The sequence below is a fragment of the Dreissena polymorpha genome, chromosome 7 (genome assembly GCF_020536995.1).
Source record: "Dreissena polymorpha isolate Duluth1 chromosome 7, UMN_Dpol_1.0, whole genome shotgun sequence".
NCBI lineage: Eukaryota > Metazoa > Mollusca > Bivalvia > Myida > Dreissenidae > Dreissena > Dreissena polymorpha.
In genome coordinates, this window is record NC_068361.1 from 104,273,927 (window position 1) to 104,296,624 (window position 22,698).

A 22,698-nucleotide genomic window follows, 5' to 3' on the forward strand; every position below is an offset into this window, starting at 1 on the left:
TAAAACAAAATAGTAACTTCTCAAGGTGTAACATTTATTACTCAAGCTTGATCAAACTTGTTGAGAATATTTATCTTGACAATACCTAGGCCAAGTTTGAGTATGGGTCAGGTTTATGAAAAAACTAGGTCACCAGTTCAAATCTTGTTTCCACCCTAGAGGCCACATTTATGACTCACTCTTGATAAAACTTGGTCAGAATGTTTGTATTGACCATATAAAGTCCATACTTGAATCTGGGTCAAGTAGGGTCGAAAACTAGGTAATCAATGTTAATTGTTCCAACAATTGGTGTCAGTGAACTCAATTGGCCCTTTTGTTTATACATTGGGATTTTACAACCATTAATCATGGGTTTGGACATACCCAAATTATTGTCTTGTCCATGCACACGCTTACTGTATTAAAAGTGTTTAATAATCATTGATAATTCACATACAACTTTATCATCAATTTCACACCCTAAATAGCACTTGTCCATAATTTGACTAGTGGTCATTAAGTCTTTACTCGTCCTGCATAAAAATACCAATAATAATGTGGTCAGCATAGTGAGGAATTGGTATTTTTACATTTCATTGTCACTAAAGTTGACAATTCAATAAACAATATTTCTCTTTCAGATGTGATGGTTTGTGGGAGTGGTTGTCAGAGGTAGGACAGTGCACTGAAGGTGTGACAGTGGTCAGTCTTGACCAGGTGTGGTCAGCAGAAGAAACCCAGGCTGTAGTGGACAACTTCAGGTTTGGCCCTTTGTGCATTTATAAAGTAGCCAATTTATTTATATCAGCTATTTTTAAGAGGTTACCAGGTTTCTGTGATAAGGCTTTATTGCCTTTTCCTGTTATACTTTAATAGTAGAATAGATGCCATATTGTTAAACCCTTCTATAAATACTTTGTTCAGTTTTTATATCGTACATTTTTACAATAAAAGTAGAGATAGCCTTTTATTACCAGTATATTAAAGAATTGTTACACCATAGTTTTGAAAGAACAGAGAAATATATCAAAATTGGACGCAATTTCAGAGCTCTGTACACTGAAGATGATGTAGCACCTGCACTTCAAAATCTGCAAGCATTAATTGGTCAACATCCCACCAATGAGAGCCAGCCTTGGCTGGATGCAGCCAATCAGACTGGAGTACAGTCTGGCACAGTTCATTCTACCATATCATCGACAGATTATTTCGCAAATGGAAGAAACTCAAACTTGTTTTCACATACAGATACTGTTTGTTACATTAATGTTTCAAGCCAGGTGGCTGTTGATGGAACATTCAGACATGATTTTGATAATAATATTCATGAAATATCAGAGAACATAACTAACACAAGTCTTGATAAAGCAAAGAAGGAGACAAGGTTTTTTAGCCAATTTTCAGAAAATTTGGAACAAAGTCAGTCAGATGAAGTTTGTAACAATTGTGTTGACTTTATGGGATCCAATAATGGAACTGTTCAACACAATTTTTCAGATTCAATCGGTGGTGACTTTGAATCAAATAGATTATGTTGCAACCATGCAGGAGATAGAGATGAAGAAGAACTGAGTAATTCACTTGAATTTGTGTATAAACAAAAAGCACAGGAGCTTGTCAAAAAGGTGATTGTAGATGCTAAAAAGATGGTGACTTCATGTTACACTAATGTATGTATTGATAATAGTTCCCGTGCGTTGAATGGTTTTGAACTTGAAACCACAGGCTCTGAATCTTTACCATCAGTATTACTTACAGTAATGGAGAAGAAGGATGATTTAACAGATGCAGATATGCAATCATGCAAAGACTGTGATACTTCAAGCAGTGTGAACAATGGGCTTATGACACATGCAGATAATATAAACGCATCAAATATAGAACCAAGTTGCATTGCCGAAAAACGTGGACCAGTGTTGAGGCCTAAGGATTCAAGTGCGGGTATGCAAGCTTTGTTGGAGAAGCAGTTAGGAGTGCTGAGAAGGGTTGAGGCGTGTTGTAAGCTGGGAGAGGACTTGCTGAGCATGTTGCTGGCGGAGACAGACTGTGACTTTGTCATTGAAGTTAATGGGACCAAAATACGAGCGCACAGGTAAAAGTTGATTGAACAGCTTTACAATCAGGGGTATTACTAGTATTTTAAAACAGGAGTCCTGGGATTCCTTACCTGGAAAATGTAGGAGTCCCAAAGGAAAAAGTAGTCCCCAAAAAGATCCCGTCTAATTTTGCACACTTATCAAATTTTTTAGCTGAAAAATCCATTTAAATAATGAATGTGTTAACTATTATTCTTTTTTATGATCATTTAAAACCCATATTACACAAGTCCCTTTTTGAATGTCCAGTTTTAATCTGTGGTAATGGTAATGGCAATTTGTTACTATTGTAATATTTGGGCAAAAGAAATATAGCTCATTGATAGCTTAGTTTACAAAATACATTTCAGATAAATTGTTATGCTATGGCTGTTCTGGTCTTCTTGGGCTTATTTTATTGTCCCCTACTGATTTCACCGGAGGGGACTTTTGGTTTTCGCTCTGTCCGTCAGTCTGTCAGTCAGTCACACTTTTCTGGATCCTGCAATAACTTTAAAAGTTCTTAATATTTTTTCATGAAACTTAAAACATGGATAGATGGCAATATGGACATCATGCACGTCATTTCGCTTTGTTCCTACATTAAAAATCCTGTTTGCTATGGCAACAAATAGACTGCTGAAAATGGTGGTTTTCTGGATCATGCGAGTACTTTAAAAGTTGTTAATATTTTTTCATGAAACTGTAAACATGGATAGATGGCAATATGGACATTATGCACGTCATTTCATTTTGTTCCTACGCCAAAAATTCTGGTTGCTATGGCAACAAATAAAAAAAATAATCTGACAATGGTGGAATTTCTGACAATGGTGGAGCCGGTAGGGGACATATATTGCTTGGCAATAGTCTTGTTTTATCATACCCCCAATGGCAAAGAGGATATTTTTTCCAAATCCTGTCTCGATATTCCCAATTGATTGTTCGGAAATAAAGCTATTAAGTATAGAAATAATGCAATTGAAGTTGTAAAATCCATTAAACAGATATTCATGTTAATTATTTTATGTTTTATACAAGTTTAATCAATAATTATTCAAAAGTTATAAATGAGGCAAAATAATAATTTGTCCTGATTAGATGGAGATTGATGCTTATTTCCCTTTTTCACCAAAAATGGTAAGAAAAAGTCTTGGCTGTTGGAACTCAGAACTTTCACTTTGTTTATATTGGAATTAATTCTGTTGCAGTAAGCTAGGGCATGTCAATTGGGAATATATATTATATAGCATATTATAAGACAAAGTGCATACAAAATTAAAACATTTGCACAATTGATAATCAATCAGATTATATCTTAAGGTAGCGCACCTCTAATGGGCACATATCCAAATATAATCTAATTAATTTTTTTCTTAATCAGCATCATTTCACTGAACTACATGCAAATTTGTAGGTAGGCTTTCCATGCTTTTTAAAAAAATATACCGATTTTTTCAAAACCACCCCCACGCTCGGCTTTTGTCCAGTTTATTTTCACCCCTGGGGTATATAAAAGTTCCATAATTCATTCAAATTTCCAAATATGGGCATGCAGTTGGTGTGTACAGATGCTGTAAAGGTGTTTAAAGTTTAAACAAGATGAAATAAGTATTCTTTTACAGACATTTATTTTTTACAAATTTTTATCTATGGAAGAGCACCATGAAATGTAAGTGATTTCAGCCAAGTAAAAATTGGGTCGGTTAAAAACAAAGTGTCATAAAATTCAAAATAGCATCATTTAAGTCATATTTTAAACTTAGTTTTTATAGAAACACTATATACAGCAAAAATACCAAGAAATAGACATATTTACCGTTTACTTTTTGAAATAAAAATAAAAATGCAACATGCATGGTTTGTATTTTCAACAGTAAATCACCCAATTTCGCCATAACGTTGTTTTAATTTTAATAATTGAAGAATGTGCATAAAAATTGCAACATATTTAACAATATATATAGCTTATATGACATATTAAATCAAATTACGTTAGAAAATAAATAAAACGCGTCGCAAAAAAGTATACGTCGTCGGCAGGATTCGAACCTGCGCGGGAATATCCCAAAAGATTTCTAGTCTATCGCCTTAACCACTAGGCTACGGCACCTAATAGTAGGCTCTTCAACCTTCGAAGAAATCGCGGGAAATCATTAGAGATGCGCTACCTTAAGCCTAAACTTTTTCAGTGTTTTCCGTCCTATTGTCCTAAGAATCAAATAACAGACTTGAATGAAAAGAAACATGCTTAAAATACAGCAGTTCAGTGTTTAATTATTTGTGTGTTTGTGCGTGTGTGTTTGTTTGCGTACAAGCGTGCATGTGTGTGTAAAGTGCTTAATTACACATTATTTCATTTTATAGTTATGTCAACTACTAGATATTAAACTCACTTTATTGGTCACAGGTGTGTTTTATCTACAAGATCGGAGTATTTTGGTGCCATGCTGAGCAATTGTTGGAGGGAAACGGACAGTCAAATGATGTGTATTGAAGGGGCTAGCATAGCAGACGTGTGGTTGGTGCTTTTAAGTTTTAAGACTTTTCCAATAGACATGCAAAGCACACAACTAGTGCATGACATTTGTACCAAGTTTATCATGCAATAGGTCTTAAGTGAGAGGACACTGAGACTTACACAGTCTGTCCTCTGATCAATATACCACTTTTGCTGCTTATTGCCATTCCTTAACAACCTATATGTTCAAACCTCGCTGTGACTTAGTTAACCTTTTCCCTCATAAGAAACAAAGTAAAAATGGCTTTTGCAACCAGTATGAAACCAGAACAGCCTGCGAGTAACTCGCAGTCTGTTCAGGTTTTATGCTGTTTGCAGCTCATCAGTAACTAAGGGTTGGAATTGAAGTCTTTACAACCTGAACCTAGTAAGAAAGGCCTTTAACTAAATTCAATATTCTATGGGACTAAATACGGTCGAAATACTTATTTATCTAAGTGCTTAAGGATTTATAAATGGTCAAACCAGCACCAACAAGGAAATGGGTGTACAATGCAAACACCTGTTTTCAGACTAAAGAAAGATCTCGATTGAAATAGCAGGATGACATGTCCTGCCCCTTCTTGCTTTCCCCCTCTGGGCCCTCAGGAGAAGTAAATACAATGAATTCAATATTTATGGGATTCTTGATATTTGTTATGTATTTTACAAATATTCAGTGGCAAATCAAAAGGCTGTGCTTATAATTTTTAATAACAAATGTTTGATGAAGAAATTCTTTGGACTCAGTAATGAAGTAGAAAATGTCACCAGACTGGTCCAGCTTTTAAAGCTGCTCCTTTTAAGCAGCACGTACCTTTTTTGATCCTAGACCTTTCCTTATGAGACTGTTTGATTTTAGAAGGTTGCTTTTTTATCCGCCGTCATTTCAGGCAGATGCTATTCTACATATACGGTGGTTGCGTCGATATCGACCCGAGGGTTGAAATGCACTCCATGGCAAAACTTGCTGATATGTACGCATTGGATAGGCTTCGGGACGTTGTAACCTTCAACCTTACACGGGACTACTGTCACTTTTTTCACAAGGTACTCACAACTTGTATTTCAAAATTTGTTATAATGATTTAAATTGTGTAAAATACATTTCCTTGTGTGTTGTTTAGCTAGATCGTGTGAAAGATTTAACATGTAACTCATTCCTTATTTGCTCATAAGATTATTACTTTTTTTTTTCTTATTGCCATTCTCTTATGTTTGTGAACATGTGACCACTGATAAGAAAGAAGTGAAACCATTTCTCTTTTCATTATGACATATTTGTATTGTGTTTCCATATTTTAAGGCATGAAAAGCTCTACAAGTTTATTATCCCCCGCCAAAGGCGGAGGGATATTGTTTTGGTGTTGTCCGTCCTTCCGTCCGTCCGGCACTTTTGTGTCCTGAGCCATATCTTGGAAGTGCTTTGGCTGATTTCATTGAAACTTGGTATGAGTATATATATGGATAAGACGATGATGCACGCCAAATGGCATTGTACACCATCCGTTAATAACGGAGTTATGGCCTTTTGTATCTTGAAAAAATGCTTACATCTGTTACAAAGCTCTAGTTTGGCGGGGGATATCAATTCAACGAATTTGCTTGTTTATTTACAAAGAGCACGGCACTTCAGAAACAACCTTGTTATTTTATCTTTAAGCCATACAAGCTGTGCAGAATAGGTACCTACAATGTAGCAAAAACATCATGTTCTTTTTTCCCCCCATTAAAAGCCCTGCAAGGAATGTACCAAGCAAGTACCATACGCACTAGCATGTGCTGCCAGTTTTAATATGCCAGACCTTCGAGACAAGTGCGTGAAGTGGATCAACAAGCATCTTGCCCAAGTGTGGAACACCAAGGAACTGCTCACGTTGCCCAGGGAGATGCTGGAAATGTGCCTGAAAGTGGCTGTAGATGATCTGGTAGGATTCTATGATTCTTTCTTTGTTTAGTTTGATTGTTTGTCAGTTTCAACAGTATTTCAGTCATATGACAGGGGTCAGTAAGTCAACTAACACTGACTTCAATCACTTTGGTAAGCTGGTTTCTGTGGAGTGGCTTAAGAGATATCATTTAACTAAATAAAATATTTTTTCCACACTCAAATTACCCCATATGCAAAGTTTGGTAAAGCTAGTTTGAAATTTGTCATAACAAAGATTGGCCTTTTTTTGGCTTATTTTATAGCCATTATTCAGCTATATTCCCCATGGCAAAACGTGTTGTTTGTTTTCCGAACTACAGTCCCAAAATTTTCTGTGATGGTTTGAATTTCAGATGTTTTGGAAATAAAGCTGTTAAGTACAGTAATAAACAGTTTGAAGTTTTAATGTCCATTAAGCTTATCCTGTATATTTTATGTAATTTTTTATCAATATTTCACCCCATTGGTGCAAAAAGATACCATGTGCCTTTTAATTTCAATGTAACATAGTACCTTATTGCACCAAGGGGGCGATTTATTCAAAGGTTATAACTCGAGCAATATTTATTATTCCCCATTTGAGGTAAATTGAAGCGAAAATTCTAAATTATACTGGTATAATTCATATTCCTATAATGGTGAGAAATCAAACTGTTTTGAGCCTTTTTTTACACTTAGCAATTTTACATAAGGTCTTTATAGTTATGTTACAGACCCTGGACAATACCAGTCCTGGAGCCAGAACTTCAGCATACTTCTTTGCTATAAAAATGTATGAATAAATTAGACACTATGACCGTCAAATGATTCTGATAATTAATGTAACTATTTAAAAACAATATACAAGTCTCATAAGAGTACTTCAGCCAAAGCCTATCACAGTCATGCTCTTATAAATTTGTATCTGAGATTTTTAGAGTAACTTAGATAAGTTTGTTACATTTTATTTAGTCAAATCAAAAATATAAAAATGGCTGCTAATTAGTCAAATGTCTTATTTCAATTACTGTTTTCTTGATAATACTTCAGTTCTCTTGCTTTCAGTCGGTGAACTGTTTTTTGATAATACTAGTTCTCTTTTTTTTTCAGTTGGTGAACTGTTTTCTTGATAATAGAAATCTACTAGTTCTCTTTCTTTCAGTCGGTGAACTGTTTTCTTAATAATACTAGTTCTCTTTCTTTCAGTCGGTGGACACAGTTCTGGACACATTATTGACATGCTGCCAGTTGAACGAGAAGACGCCCAGAAGTATCAAGTGGATCGAGCCCATGTTTGGAATGATTGAGGATCTCAAGGAAGCTGCCATCAAGTTTGCCAGTTCTAACTTCGTCAATCTTATATCCAACACTAATCTGCGAAGGCTGGATGAGGTGATTGTAAATCTAAGGAGTTTTTATATAAGTGTTTATTTTTAATTTACAAATTAAATATACAACACACCAAGTTTTTAATTATGCTCCCCGAAATAAAATTTCGGCGGAGCATAAAGTTGCCAGTTTGTCCTTCCTTCCTTCCTTACTTGCGTCACACTTTTGTTACAGTTTCTCATAGCTAGAGCTGCAACGATTCACCAACAGCTCGATTCGATTCGATTTCGATTTCAGACACTCCGATACCGATTTTTTCGATTCGATTCATCTTCAAACCTAGTTTTATCATATATTCACTCTTATGCCTAAAAATTAACATTTCTGTTCAAATGTAATTTCAATAAAACACATAAAAAAGAATAGCAAATTAGGACTCAATTTTAATATAAAAACTTCTGATTAGAAGATTGTGTTGATTACACAATAATATAAAAAAAAATATCAGAAGAACGTAATTGGAATCAGTTGAATGGTAGTATTATCACTATTATACTTTTACCCAAAACCGCTATAAGCATGTCTACAATTGTGCCATGACAGCATCACCTGTTACCTGAAGGACAAATCACATTCTCTAATTAACTTAACAAAACTCCAACAGAAATATAACAACTTTTCTGGCTGGCGACTTGAGTAGTTTCACTTGTGCGACCTCTTAGTCTTAGTCTTGCTAAACCAACGTTATATTTGCGTTTGACGTATTGCATTAGATTAGTGGTTGAGCCGGACTTAGCGTACGCCACATCCGTGAAGCACAGTTTACACTTTGCTTTATCGGTAGGGCTACCATTCCGAAACCCAAAATACTGCCACACTTTTGATTTTAGCTTCTTAGGCGCATCTGATAATTTCAATTTGTCGGCAACAACTTGTTCAGCCATTTTGACGCTTTTTCCGAAAGTAGACCGTAACGGGCTTATTGATTGGATGACTAAAATAATAAGCAACCAATCGCGCGCGTCGTAATTACAGGTAAAGATAAAACCTACACCTTCCTGTATCAATAGGCAGAATACAGCGCGCTTTATGTATCTATGTATATATATGTATATATGTTAAAGTATTGAATCGAATTTGGTAGGTTTGGTATCGTAATCGAATCGAAGCATTTCGAATCGATTTTCGATGAATCGGATCGAATCGTTGCAGCTCTACTCATAGCACCTTCAATACTTAACCGATCTCTTTCATATTTGGAATGTAGGTACCTTGCATGGACCTCTACCTTTTGATGATGTTTGAGGTCACTGGGGTCAAGGTCAAGGTCACTGAGGCTAATAATAGATTCTTCTGTCACACTTTTGTTACAGTTTCTCATAGCACCTTCAATACTTAACCGATCTCTTTCATATTTGGCATATAGGTACCTTGCATGGACCTCTACCTTTTAATGAAGATTGAGGTCACTGGGGTCAAGGTCAAGGTCACTGAGGCTAATAATAGATTTTTCCGTCACTCTTTTGTTACAGTTTCTCATAGCACCTTCTATACTTAACCGATCTCTTTCATATTTGGCATGTAGGTACCTTGCATGGACCTCTACCTTTTGATGAGGTTTGAGGTCACTGCCTGGGTCAAGGTCACTGAGGCTAATAATAGACTTCCTTTCGTCACACTTTTGCTACCGTTTCTCATAGCGCCTTCAATACTTTACCAATCGCTTTCATATTTGGCATGTAGGTACCTTGCATGGACCTCTACCTTTTGATGAGGTTTGAGGTCACTGGGGTCAAGGTCACCGAGACTAATAATAGACTTCCTTCCATCACGCTTTTGCTACCGTTTCTCATAGCGTCTTCAATACTTTACCAATCGCTTTCATATTTGGCATGTAGGTACCTTGCATGGACCTCTACCTTTTGATGAGGTTTTAGGTCACTGGGTCAAGGTCACCAAGGCTAATAATAGATTTTTTAGGTGTTTATTAACACATACATTGACAAAGCGGGGAGCATCCATTAGTTTAACTGATATTCTTGTTCCTAAATGAAGACCAACATTCACTTCCTGGATAAAGCTTTCTAACACAATTTTTGAAGTGGTTTGAACAGATATAATTCGTAATTACAATAATTGTCAGATCCTGAAAGAGTCTTATATCTAGGGATGCAAGAGGCTACAAAAATCATTAACCGGTTAACCTTTTTCCGTAACAGGTTATTAACCTGTTAACCGAAACGCCTTAAGTAGTTAAAATGATAAAGAGTACGTAAAAAATGTCATACCGCTCGAACCGCTCTGTTGAAACAAAAGTAATTTCAAATTTGAAATTGCTTGCGTTGATAACATGCCATTTTCGTATTAAAATGTATTATACAATTTATTTTAATAATTTTGTAAATGTATGCTATATATGTTATATATTTTTCCTACGTAAATGCATAGGAGTAAAAAAATAAAAAACTATACAATTTTCATTTTCACGTGTTATTACATTATTTTTGGTGGGGCAGATTATATTACATTCGCGGCGTATCGCTCACAAAAATGGTGTGTCCCTTTGTTCATTCTGTTTTAATTATGAAACTCTAGTTGGCTTAATATAGAAATGTTTTGTCCCTTTCAATTCGACGTAAAGTGGGTCATTGTGTTCAACAAATTCGCATCTCTTCTTATTCGATAATTGCATATTTTGTTGTTTGCATTTTAGCGTTTGTAGCCGAAGTAGTATCGTTTGATTTTCATTATACAATTAAAAAATGTGGGTAAAATAAAGGACACGAATGCTAAATAAATTAATTTGAATGAAATGTGGGTTGAATATTTAATATAATCAGTATATTTATTTAATAGCGAAGTAACTGAGTATTATGATCTCAAATACTGATAGTTACGTATGTTTGTTAACGTACCAAAGGGCACAAATTTTAAGCAATTACATGAATACTAAATTGAACAGTTTTATTTTTTAAATATTTTTAATTGATGTGTAATTATTTATTAGTAAATAATTTGCTTTCTTAAATACAACTTGCATCGGACGGTAATGGTGGAATGGCTGAACGTAAATTATCATAATGATAATATTTTTGATAAACAAACACAACGTTAACTCGTGAAGATTTTAACTACGAATGCAATTCTTGATAAAATTGTAACTTATAAACACGGTATTTTTTCGAGAAATCAGTGTTGGATATTGGTTAACAAAACATCAAAATAAGCCGTCCAATGTCTCAACTGTTTTTTATCGTGAGTTCAATAAGCGTGTTAATTATTTCTTCGCTAATAGCTCCTACTCACCGCAGTTTGCGAGTAAAAAAAACAATAGTGTCTGTTATCAAAACATACCCCCTTTTTGTTATCACAAAGGTATTGATTAATTGCTTTATTACTTTGGTTGTTGACACGTTATTTATTACCGTCGATGGTGCAGCATGTTGTTCTAACTAGTCACCAGCGCAACTTAGCAGTATGTCACGCGAAAAAAGTAAAATCGTACGAATTATTCCATGAAAAAAATACAAAATATTTTCTTTCAGGTTAACCTTTACCCGAAAATGTAACCGGTTAACTGGTCATTTTGGTAGGTTAACCGGTTAACCTCTTGCATCCCTACTCATATCCAATTTTTGTGACTATGATTGTCAGATCGAATTATCTTGGCAAAGAGTGTCTGATCCAATTTTCGTCACTACGAGTGTCAGATCAAATGTTTAAAACTATGAGTCTCAGATCCAATTATCTCGGCAATTGAATGTTAGATTCAATGTAAGTGGCTATGAGTATAAGAATCAATGTTCGTGACTATGAGTATTAGATCCCATGATCTTGAGTGTCAGATCCCATTTTGGTGACAATGAGGGTCAGATCCAATTTTTGTGACTATGGGTGTCAGATCCAATTTTCATGACTGTCAGATCCAATTTTGGTGACAATGAGTACTGTATTAGATCCAATTTTGGTGACAATGAGTGTCAGATCCAATTTTCGTGACTATGCATTTCAGATCCAATTATCGTGACTATGCATGTCAGATCCAATAATCTTAACTATGCATGTCAGATCCAATTTTGGTGACTTTGTGTATCAGATGCAATGTTTTTGTATACCTGTTCAGAGGAGCCTGACCTTCAACAAGCAGCCTATAGAGGACATCTTTACCCTGATCATCAAAACTCTCAGCCCAGATATGGCCTGCAGGTAACAGCAGCAAATATGTGGTCTGGTTTACATACATGTCCAAAAAGCTTTCAGTTTATATATGAGCTGTTCTCTGTGAAAAGGGGATTTAATGCATGTGCCTAAAGTCTCATCCCAGATTAGCCTGTGCAGTCCGCACTAGCAAATCAGGGACGACACTTTCCGCCTAAACTTAATTTTTGCTAAAACGAGACTTTCTTTAAACAAACAATATCATAAAAGCGAAAAGTGTCGTCTCCGATGGTCTGGGATGAGACTTTAGGCACATGCATTAAATCCCCTTTTCACAGACCATGGCCCTTATGTATTGCTCAATTTTAAAATAACATATGTTACCATGCATATGTAGATTGCATGTTGCCTGTTCTGAAGGTAAAAAATCAAGGTCATACTTAAATTAGTGATTTAAACAGCTTGCCCCGATCGTAACACATTCATTATGTTATATCAATTAAAAAAACATAAGGACTATGATTTTGGCAATAAATTTCACATTCACGTCAAATATTTACCCGTGCAATTTCAGGGCCTATCTTGCAGTGCACAAGTGGGTGAAGACCATAGAAACATTGAGAAATGACACAGAAAGTGCAAAAACCTTTAGTGAGGTAAGGTGTTTCCACTTTGTTCATAACTGTTTTTCAATCGTTGGTGAACTTCTCAACTTTATCCTTATTAAATTCATAAATGTAAACATAAGAAAGCCTTTAAAGAGTTCTATTTTTTAAGAAATTTAACTTCAATTTGTGACTTCATTTTGAGTCCATTTTCGTACAGGGAAGTTCCTGGAGTTCATTTGAAGCCTTTTCTTTCCTTTGATGTTGGGGAAATAGGGTGAAGGACCTTCCAGGGGATTTTTTTGTCCCCTACCGGTTTCACAGGAGAACTTGAAACATGGATAGATGGCAATATGGAGATTATGCATGTCATTTCATTTTGTTCCTACGTCCAAAATTATGGTTGCTATGGCAACAAATAGACTAGAAATACTGCTGACAAATGTGTTTTTTTGGATCCTGTGATAAATTTAAAAGTTCTTCATATTTTTTCATGAAACTTGAAACATGGATAGATGGCAATATGGCCATCATGCACATCATTTCATTTTGTTCCTATGTCGAAAATTCTGGTTGCTATGGCTACAAATATTTAAAAAAATTAAAAAATCTCACAATGGTGAAATTTCTGACAATGGTGGGGCTGGTAGGGGACATATATTGCTTGGCAATAGTCTTGTTTTACATGGAATTCTGGACAGGGAATTCAATACTGTATTCAATTCACTTACATTCAATAAATAGAAATAGTGCAGCCGTGGCCGACCCTTATCCCCACGCCGCATGTTTGACCCAGGGGTCAGATCAAAATTCCAAATAGTGCACTGTCCCACATATGCTCATAGCTACCATGTGTGTAAGTTTCGAGGTTCTAGTGCTAATAGTGTAGGAGGAGATAGTGGCCAGGACAGACCGCGGACATAACCACATAATGAGTTCCTTGTTGCTTTTTACGGAATGATACAATTAAAAAGTAGTTAAAACATAGTTAAAAACATTAGGAGTGTTTATATCAGATTTAAATGTTTGTTTTACTAAAATATGCATATATTTTAAAATTCCAGTTTTGTTTAGGATTTTTTAATTCGGTGGGGGAATATATCCTTTTAGATGTGGTGCTTGTGGACTAATAAGCCTAATGCGATGGACACAAATATACCCTGTCGTGTATTTTTCCTTTCACTGATTTGAGTCCCAATATTGACAAGGGCTGTTTGTAAAACATGCATGCCCCCCATATGGGCTGTCCGTTGTAGTGGCAGCCATAGTGTGAATACGTTTTTTGTCACTGTGACCTTGACCTTTGACCTAGTGACCTGAAAATCAATAGGGGTCATCTGCGAGTCACAATCAATGTACCTATGAAGTGTCATGATCCTAGGCAAAAGCATTCTTGAGTTATCATCCGAAAATCATTTTACTATGTCGGGTCACCGTGACCTTGACCTTTGACCTTGTGACCTCAAAATCAATAGGGGTCATCTGCGAGTCATGATCAATCTACCTATCAAGTTTCATGATCCTAGGCATATGCGTTTTTGAGTTATCATCTGAAAACCATTTTACTATTTCGGGTCACCCTGACCTTGACCTTTGACCTAGTGACCGCAAAATCAATAGGGGTCATCTGCGAGTCATGATCAATCTACCCATGAAGTTTCATGATCCTAGGCGTTTGAATTCTTGAGTTATCATCCGGAAACCATTTTACTATTTCGTGTCACCGTGACCTTGACCTTTGACCTAGTGACCTCAAAATCAATAGGGGTCATCTGCGAGTCATGATCAATCTACCCATGAAGTTGCATGATCCTAGGCGTATGCGTTCTTGAGTTATCATTCAAAAACCATTTTACTATTTCGGGTCACCGTGACCTTTACCTTTGACCTAGTGACCTCAAAATCAATAGGGGTCATCTGCGAGTCATGATCAATGTACCTATGAAGTTTCAGGATCCTAGGCCCAAGCGTTCTTGAGTTATCGTCTGACAACCACCTGGTGGACGGACCGACCGACAGACCGACCGACATGAGCAAAGCAATATACCCCCTCTTCTTCGAAGGGGGGCATAAAAATGTAAGCAAGTAATTTAAATTCCTGACTCAGTGACTACGTTGACTTCATTAGCTTCCAGGAGTTTGATCCCTTATTGTCAAGAGGGATAACTTGAATTACGGTTACTGCATTCATTTGCCATTTAAAAGTTTGAGTTCCAAATTGTAGTGGGGTTTTGACTTTAATTCCTCACCACATATATCTTTCAGCATTTGTTGGGGGTTTTTTTTGCAATGATTAAAAAGGGAGTTTGTAGTTAAATTTTCCTCTTAGAAAACCTTATTGAAAGGGGAGTTAACTTGAGTTCCTTGTTCAAGTCACTGATTGAAAGGGAGTTAACTTGATTTGCTGGCACAATTGAATTGCAGGAGTTCGAGTCCTTGATTGAGAACTTGTTCAGGACCTGCGAGGAACAGCTCTGTACCAACATACAGCTTGTTGTGGACACTGCAGAGTGGGACCTCCTATCTGCAGACATGCGGGACACAGTTAAACAAAGTCAGTCTATTAACTCTTTCAGTGCTGGAACCGAATTTTGAAGGCCTTTGCAAACAGTTTGGATGTAGATGAGAACGTGGCCTCTCATCAGGATCCAAACCATTTGCTATTGTGATGAAAAAAAATAGAAGAAAATGCTAATTTTAGAAATTAAGCAGACAACATTTTAGCAGACAACAAATTTCCCAGCATGCAAAGGGTTAACCCTTCAACACTTAGATATGTAATTTGACGCATTTCTAGTCCAATAGAAAGTTAAATTTAATTAAATACCTTTATTACTAAATTCAAGCCTTAAAGGCCTCATTTCAAACCCTTAGATACTGATGAGCAGCAAACAGCGTAAAACCTGAACAGACTGCAAGTTACTCGCAGGCTGTTCTGGTTTTATGCTGGTTGCAAGTCATTTTCACTTTGCTTCTTATGGGAAAAAGGGTTAATTTAAACAGGCAGATGGGACAAGTTTGCATGTGTTGATTCATTTTGTTAATTAAAATAATAGAAAATATGTACACATAAATTTATTTATCACATTCTACGCCTGGTTTTATTATTTATCTTAAAATAATATAGTTTTTTACCATTTTTAGCTTGACTATTATATATGAAATATATATAGTGGCGCTATCCTATTCACCCCGGCGTTGGCGTTTCCGTTAGCGTGCAAATGTTAAAGTTTTCGTACTACCCCAATTATTTTCATTGTCCCTTGACATATTGCTTTCATACTTTGCATACTTCTTTACCAACATGACCCCAACCTATAAACAAGAGCAGGCAACTCTATCAAGCATTTTGTCATAATTATGGCCCCTTTTCCACTTAGAATATGCAGCAAATGTTAAAGTTTGCGTACTACCCCAAATATTTTCAATGTCCCTTGACATATTGCTTTCATATTTGCAAACTTGTTTACCATCATGACCCCAACCTATAAACAAGAGCAGACAACTGTATCAAGCATTTTGACAGAATTATTGCCCCTTTGATACTTATAATATGCATATTATTGATAAATCTATGTTAAAGTTTGCATACTACCCCAAATATTTCCTATATCCTTTGACATAGTGCTTTTATATTTTGCATACTTGTTTACCAACATGACCCGAACCTATAAACAAGAGGGCCATGATGGCCCTGATTCGCTCACCTGACTAACCAAATACAATCCCAACCCAGATTTCACCAAGATTAACATTCTGATCAAATTCTATGAAGATTGGATGAAAACTGTGACCTCTATTGTCTACACAAGATTTTTCTATTATTTGACCTAGTGACCTAGTTTTTGACCCCAGATGACCCAAATACAATCCCAACCCAGATTTCATCAAGATAAACATTCTGACCAAATTTCATAAAGATTGGATGAAAACTGTGACCCCTGTTGTCTATAAAAGGTTTTTCTACTATTTGACCTAGTGACCTAGTTTTCGACTACAGATAGCCCAAATACAATCCCAACCCAGATTTCATCAAGATAAAGATTCTGACCAAATTTCATAAAGATTGGACGAAAACTGCGGCCTCTATTGTCTACACAATGTTTTTCTATTATTTTACCTAGTTTTTTACCTAGTGACCTAGTTTTTGACCCCAGATGACCCAAATACAATCCCAACCCAGATTTCATCAAGATAAACATTCTGACCAAATTTTATAAATAGTGGATGAAAACTGTGACCTCTACTGTCTACACAATGTTTTTCTATTATTTTACCTAGTTTTTTACCTAGTGACCTAGTTTTTGACCCCAGATGACCCAAATACAATCACAACCCAGGTTTCATCAAGATAAACATTCTGACCAAATTTCATAAATATTGGATGAAAACTGTGACCTCTACTGTCTACACAATGTTTTTCTATTATTTGACCTAGTTTTTGACCTAGTGACCTAGTGTTTGACCCCAGATGACCCAAATACAATCCCAACCCAGATTTTATCAAGATAAACATTCTGGCCAAATTTCATAAAGATTGGATGAAAACTGCGACCTCTATTGTCTACACAAGGTTTTTATATTATTTGACCTAGTTATTGACCTAGTGACCTAGTTTTTGACCCCAGATGATCCAAATACAATTCCAACCCAGCTTTCATCAATATAAACATTCTTACCAAATTTCATAAAGATGGGATGAAAACTGTGACCTCTTCTGTCTACACAAACAAATTGTTGCAAACACACGCATGCACACACGCACATACAGACGCCGGACATCACACGGTCACATAAGCTCACCATGTCACTTCTTGACAGGTGAGCTAACAAGAGCAGACCACTGTATCAAGCGTTTTGACATAATTATGGCCCCTTTTACACTTAGATAATTGAACATTTTGCTTAAATTGCCATAACTTCTTTATTTATGATAACATTTTATTATTACTTTGACAAAACAACACTTACCTGAATACCACAATGGATTCCACCCAAACAATACCCCATGCCCCCCCTATCCCCCCCCCCCCCCAAAAAAAAACATTTTTTTTTACTTTTTTTATTTTTGAAAGATCGTCTAATAAATTACCACACCCCACATTATACCCCCTCTAAACCCCCCCCCCCTCACCCCCCCAAAAAAATAATTTTTTTTTCCTTGTTTAATTTTGAAAGATCGTCTAATAAATTATTGAATATGAACAATTTCCCCATGATGGCTTACGTTATACTGTCAAGCACTCGACAGCTCTTGTTATTTGCTACTTTTCGGTTGACTGACAAACTGCATTATGCTACTTTACTAAATGACAGTGCAATGTAAACAACTTTACAGCTATATCATGATTGAAAGTAAAAAGATCATCTTACAGATCAGTGTCATAACAGTTTTATTAATTAGCAAGTTGACCGAGATACACATGAAAACATTGTGTTTATTTAGATGCTGGTTACATTCAAATTGGGTCTACCAAGCCAAAGATGGGGAGACCAAAACTAAGCAGTGACAACAGAAAGGTATAATTCTTGTGTGTCATACTTTTAAAAATCAAAACTCAAAATACTTAAGTGCTTGCAAAAAAGACTTCTGATGCTTACTAGTACTTGTGCATTGTTTCTTTAAAAATTTGTCGAGATTAATAAGCAGATAATCTGTTTACGCTAATAACTACTTATTAAAGAGTTTTATTATCCCCCGCCATAGGCGGAGGGATATTGTTCTGGCGTTGTCCGTCCTTCCGGCACTTTTGTGTCCGTAGCCATATCTTGGAAGTGCTTTGGCAGATTTCATTGAAACTTGGTATGAGTATATATATGGATAAGAGGATGATGCACGCCAAATGGCATTGTACACCATCAGATAATAACGGAGTTATGGCCCTTTGTATCTTAAAAAAATGCTTTTTTTGTGTGTCCGGAGCCATTTCTTGTAAGTGCTTAGACAGATTTTATTGAAACTTGGTATGAGTATATATATGGATAAGAGGATGATGCACGCCAAATGGCATTGTACACCATCGGATAATAACGGAGTTATGGCCCTTTGTATCTTGAAAAAATGCTTTTTCTGTGTGTCTGAAGCCATATATTGGAAGTGCTTTGACGGATTTCATTGAAAGTTGGAATGAGTATACATATGGATAAGAGGATGATGAACATTGGCCTTGTCCATCCGTCCAGAATACTTTTGTGTCCAGAAGTATAATGGCGGGGGATATCAATTCAACGAATTTGCTTGTTATAATCCTGCTTCAGTAATTTAATTTGAGGTGTAACTAGTGTTAGAAAATAAGTCTTCTTGAGTTGGGTAAATTAAAATTTTGAATTAATACAAATATTGTTTAACTTATTAGAAGACATCAGCAGAGAAGGGGATGTCAATAAAGGAGTATTTCGAATGTCACACTGGTCACCTCCAGATACCTCAGCCTGCCAAAGAACGCCATGACAAATCCCACCACAACACTCAAAGCCATAGAAAGACACAAGTCATAAAATCTGGGTCTACAGAAACAAAAACAAGGAGAAAAGAAAAAAGGAAATCAGTCGAGAAAATCTCAGACACCCAAAAGAGAAATAAGTCAACATTCAAAAGCCTGAAAGTAAAGAAACCTTCACAAGAAAATGGGATTGAAACTGAAGAAAACGCAAGTAATTGTAGTGCTGATGAAGTTGTTCTTCTACAGCCAAATGGGCGTCTTATAGATATTGATGCAATAGAGCCCTTTCAACGCCCAGACCCAATCGTGTTTGAACCGGATATATTGTTGCCAAGCTTTGAAGTTACTTTTACAATCGGTTGATTTAAGGCATCTGGATCTTAAGTGTACTTTACTTTCGTGGATGGCTTGATTGACTTTCTGCACTATCTGTTAAAGAATTGTTTTGTGTGTTTAATCTTCAACATGTAAAATTTCTCTGGTAGTTTTGCAAATGTTTAGTTCTCAAAAGATTATCTTGTAAGTTAACATTACATTGTACTGATATCAAAGTCAAGATTTCTTTATGTTCTTGAATCTGCCCCTGTTCAGCTACTTGTTTTAGTTGAAGCAGTTGTGTTTTTTTATGCCCCCGGATCGAATGATCGGGGTATATTGTTTTTGGCCTGTCTTTCTTTCTGTCTGTCATTCTGTCCCAAAACTTTAACCTTACAGTAAAGTTTTGCAATAACTTTTGAAATATTGAACATTGCAACTTGATATTTGGCATGCATGTGTATCTCATGGAGCTGCACATTTTGAGTGGTGAAAGGTCAAGGTCATCCTTCAAGGTCAAAGAAAACAAGGGCTGTTTGTAAAACATGCATGCCCCCCATATGGGCTGTCCGTTGTAGTGGCAGCCATCGTGTGAATACGTTTTTTGTAACTGTGACCTTGACCTTTGACCTAGTGACCTGAAAATCAATAGGGGTCATCTGCGAGTCACGATCAATGTACCTATGAAGTGTCATGATCCTAGGCAAAAGCGTTCTTGAGTTATCATCCGAAAATCATTTAACTATTTCGGGTCACCGTGACTTTGACCTTGTGACCTCAAAATCAATAGGGGTCATCTGCGAGTCATGATCAATCTACCTGTGAAGTTTCATGATCCTAGGCATATGCGTTCTGGAGTTATCATCCGAAAACCATTTAACTATTTCGGGTCACCGTGACCTTGACCTTTGACCTAGTGACCTCAAAATCAATAGGGGTCATCTGCAAGTCATGATCAATCTACCCATGAAGTTTCATGATCCTAGGCGTATGCATTCTTGAGTTATCATGCGGAAACCATTTTACTATTTTGGGTCACCGTGACCTTGACCTTTGACCTAGTGACCTCAAAATCAATAGGGGTCATCTGCGAGTCATGATCAATCTACCCATGAAGTTTCATGATCCTAGGCGTATGCGTTCTTGAGTTATCATTTAAAAACCATTTTACTATTTCGGGTCACCGTGACCTTGACCTTTGACCTAGTGACCTCAAAATCAATAGGGCTCATCTGCCAGTCATGATCAATGTACCTATGAAGTTTCATGATCCTAGGCCAAAGCGTTCTTGAGTTATCGTCTGACAACCACCTGGTGGACGAATCGACCGACAGACCGACATGAGCAAAGCAATATACCCCCTCTTCTTCGAAGGGGGGCATAAAAAAAGCCGCGCATTAGGGGGCATTGTGTTTCTTACAAACACATCTCTTGTTTATTTATCTTATTCAATTGCTTTCCATGGATAAACTTGCCAATAAAAACGTGATTTAGTTTGACATAAGAATAAGGTACGTGAATACTTCAGATTGTTTTGTTAATTTCAGTATAAACCCAATCCTTTCAGATTGTTTTGATAATTTCAGGTTAAACCCAATCCAAGGCTAAAGAAATGTGTTAACAATGTTGATAAAAAAAATTGAACTTAATTATCAAGCCGTTTTAAGAAAAAGACCAGTATGGCATATAGCTAATGTTATGTCCGTTTGTAGATTGTGCTTAGAGATTGCAAGTTCAATCCTTTATTAATTAATTATTAATTAAGAGCGATTACTCACAGTCTCCTTGCATTAAAGAAAGTAATAGTGCTGGTTTTATGCAGTACACTCCATTTTGTCTATTAATCTTATAAAAAATAGTTGAATATGGCTTTAAACTGACTAAATGAAAAGAAATGAAAAGAAGAACATCTACAATATTTTTCAGATCAAAACAAGATTTCTTTCTTCTTTTTTTTGCTCAGAATAGTTTTTTTAAATTCCTTAACCTCAATACAAATGCTTATATAACGAGTGATTAGTTGCACAGTAAACTGTTTTACTTTGCGTAGAATTGTTTTGTGATAATTTATTGTGATATTTTTACCCATATTTTTTGTTTTACATACTTTCACGTAAATCTTTTGTTTTATTTACAAGTGTTTTTACAATAAACAATGAACATTGTGTTTATTTGGCGTTTACTTTCATTCTGTCACATAGGGATACCGTTTTAATGGCAGACCATACTGGATATGTTAATGCGGCAGAGTAATTCAAAATGGTAGAATACAGAAAACACATTTCTATTTCAGTAACTCCCTAAAAATTCTTTTAAGCACAACAATCTGACAATATGCACATGTCTACCCTATAAAGAAATCTACCCTGCACATAAAGTTTTCTGGAATCGCGGCTTAATAGATTATACAATATTTGGTAGATAAATGACCATTTGTAATCAAAGGACAAAAAAATGTTATTTCTAGTGTTGCAATGTTTCTTAATTGTAATCATATTAGGAAACTAACACCACCTGGTGGCCATGTTTTTTTTAAAGACTGCAAGCATTTTCAAATTGGATAGATTTCATGAAAACAAATTACCCCCCAAGGTTGGGCCAATTTTGACCCAAAGGGCACGAGTTTAAAAAACTTGGTAGAGGACGACCATATATTTATATGCTTAATACCAAATCTCTGGATATTGTGGATTAAGACATTTTTGAAAAACATTAATACATAGGAGAAATCAGTTACTCCAATGTTGTTACCAATTTGACCCCAGATGAATGATTTTAACAAACTTGGCAGGGGACCACCATTTTATGCTAAATGTCAATAACCAAATCCAACCGAAACAACCTCACCATGTAAGCTATCATACTAGTATATATAAATTCTGTATTAAATTAAACAAAAATAATAGTGAAACTTACGAATCAACTTTGACCATATATGGGTGTATTGTGGGGAATACTTTTCAAGCGGCAACTACTCCCTAAAATTCACTTGAGAGCAAGGACAGGACAAAATGTGTATTTCCACCTTGTAGGGATACTGAAGTTTCATCAAATTAGGATCTCAGTTGAAAACGAAAAATGTGACAGATGACTAGATGGACAGAAAACGATTATTGGGGAATATTTTTTTTAGCCATTCAAACTCAATTTGACTAAAATTAGAATTTGGAAAGGCATACAAAGCTGCAACTATATATATGCACCCCCTATCAGGGAACATAACAATGTCCAATTTGCAATCAAAGGGGGGCATTAACTCCCCGAAAATCTCTGTACCAACAAATCAAGACAAATTTGTGTATGTCTACCATACACAGACGTTGCATACATGTATAATTTCATCAAAATTAGTTATAAAGTTTAACACTGAAATGAAGGACAT

General features: G+C 35.9%; 1 protein-coding gene across 1 annotated transcript; it reads left to right on the forward strand.

Moving 5' to 3' along the window:
• The first annotated feature begins 1,027 nt into the window (after positions 1–1,027).
• Positions 1,028–21,481, forward strand: LOC127837252 (BTB/POZ domain-containing protein 8-like). Its single transcript, XM_052364168.1, has 10 exons — positions 1,028–2,074; positions 4,468–4,578; positions 5,451–5,607; positions 6,294–6,485; positions 7,673–7,858; positions 11,919–12,001; positions 12,528–12,609; positions 14,983–15,112; positions 18,005–18,078; positions 18,915–21,481. The coding sequence occupies exons 1-10, from the start codon at positions 1,440–1,442 to the stop codon at positions 19,362–19,364; spliced, it is 2,100 nt and encodes a 699-aa protein (XP_052220128.1). The 5' UTR covers positions 1,028–1,439; the 3' UTR covers positions 19,365–21,481.
• Positions 21,482–22,698: the final 1,217 nt, after the last annotated feature.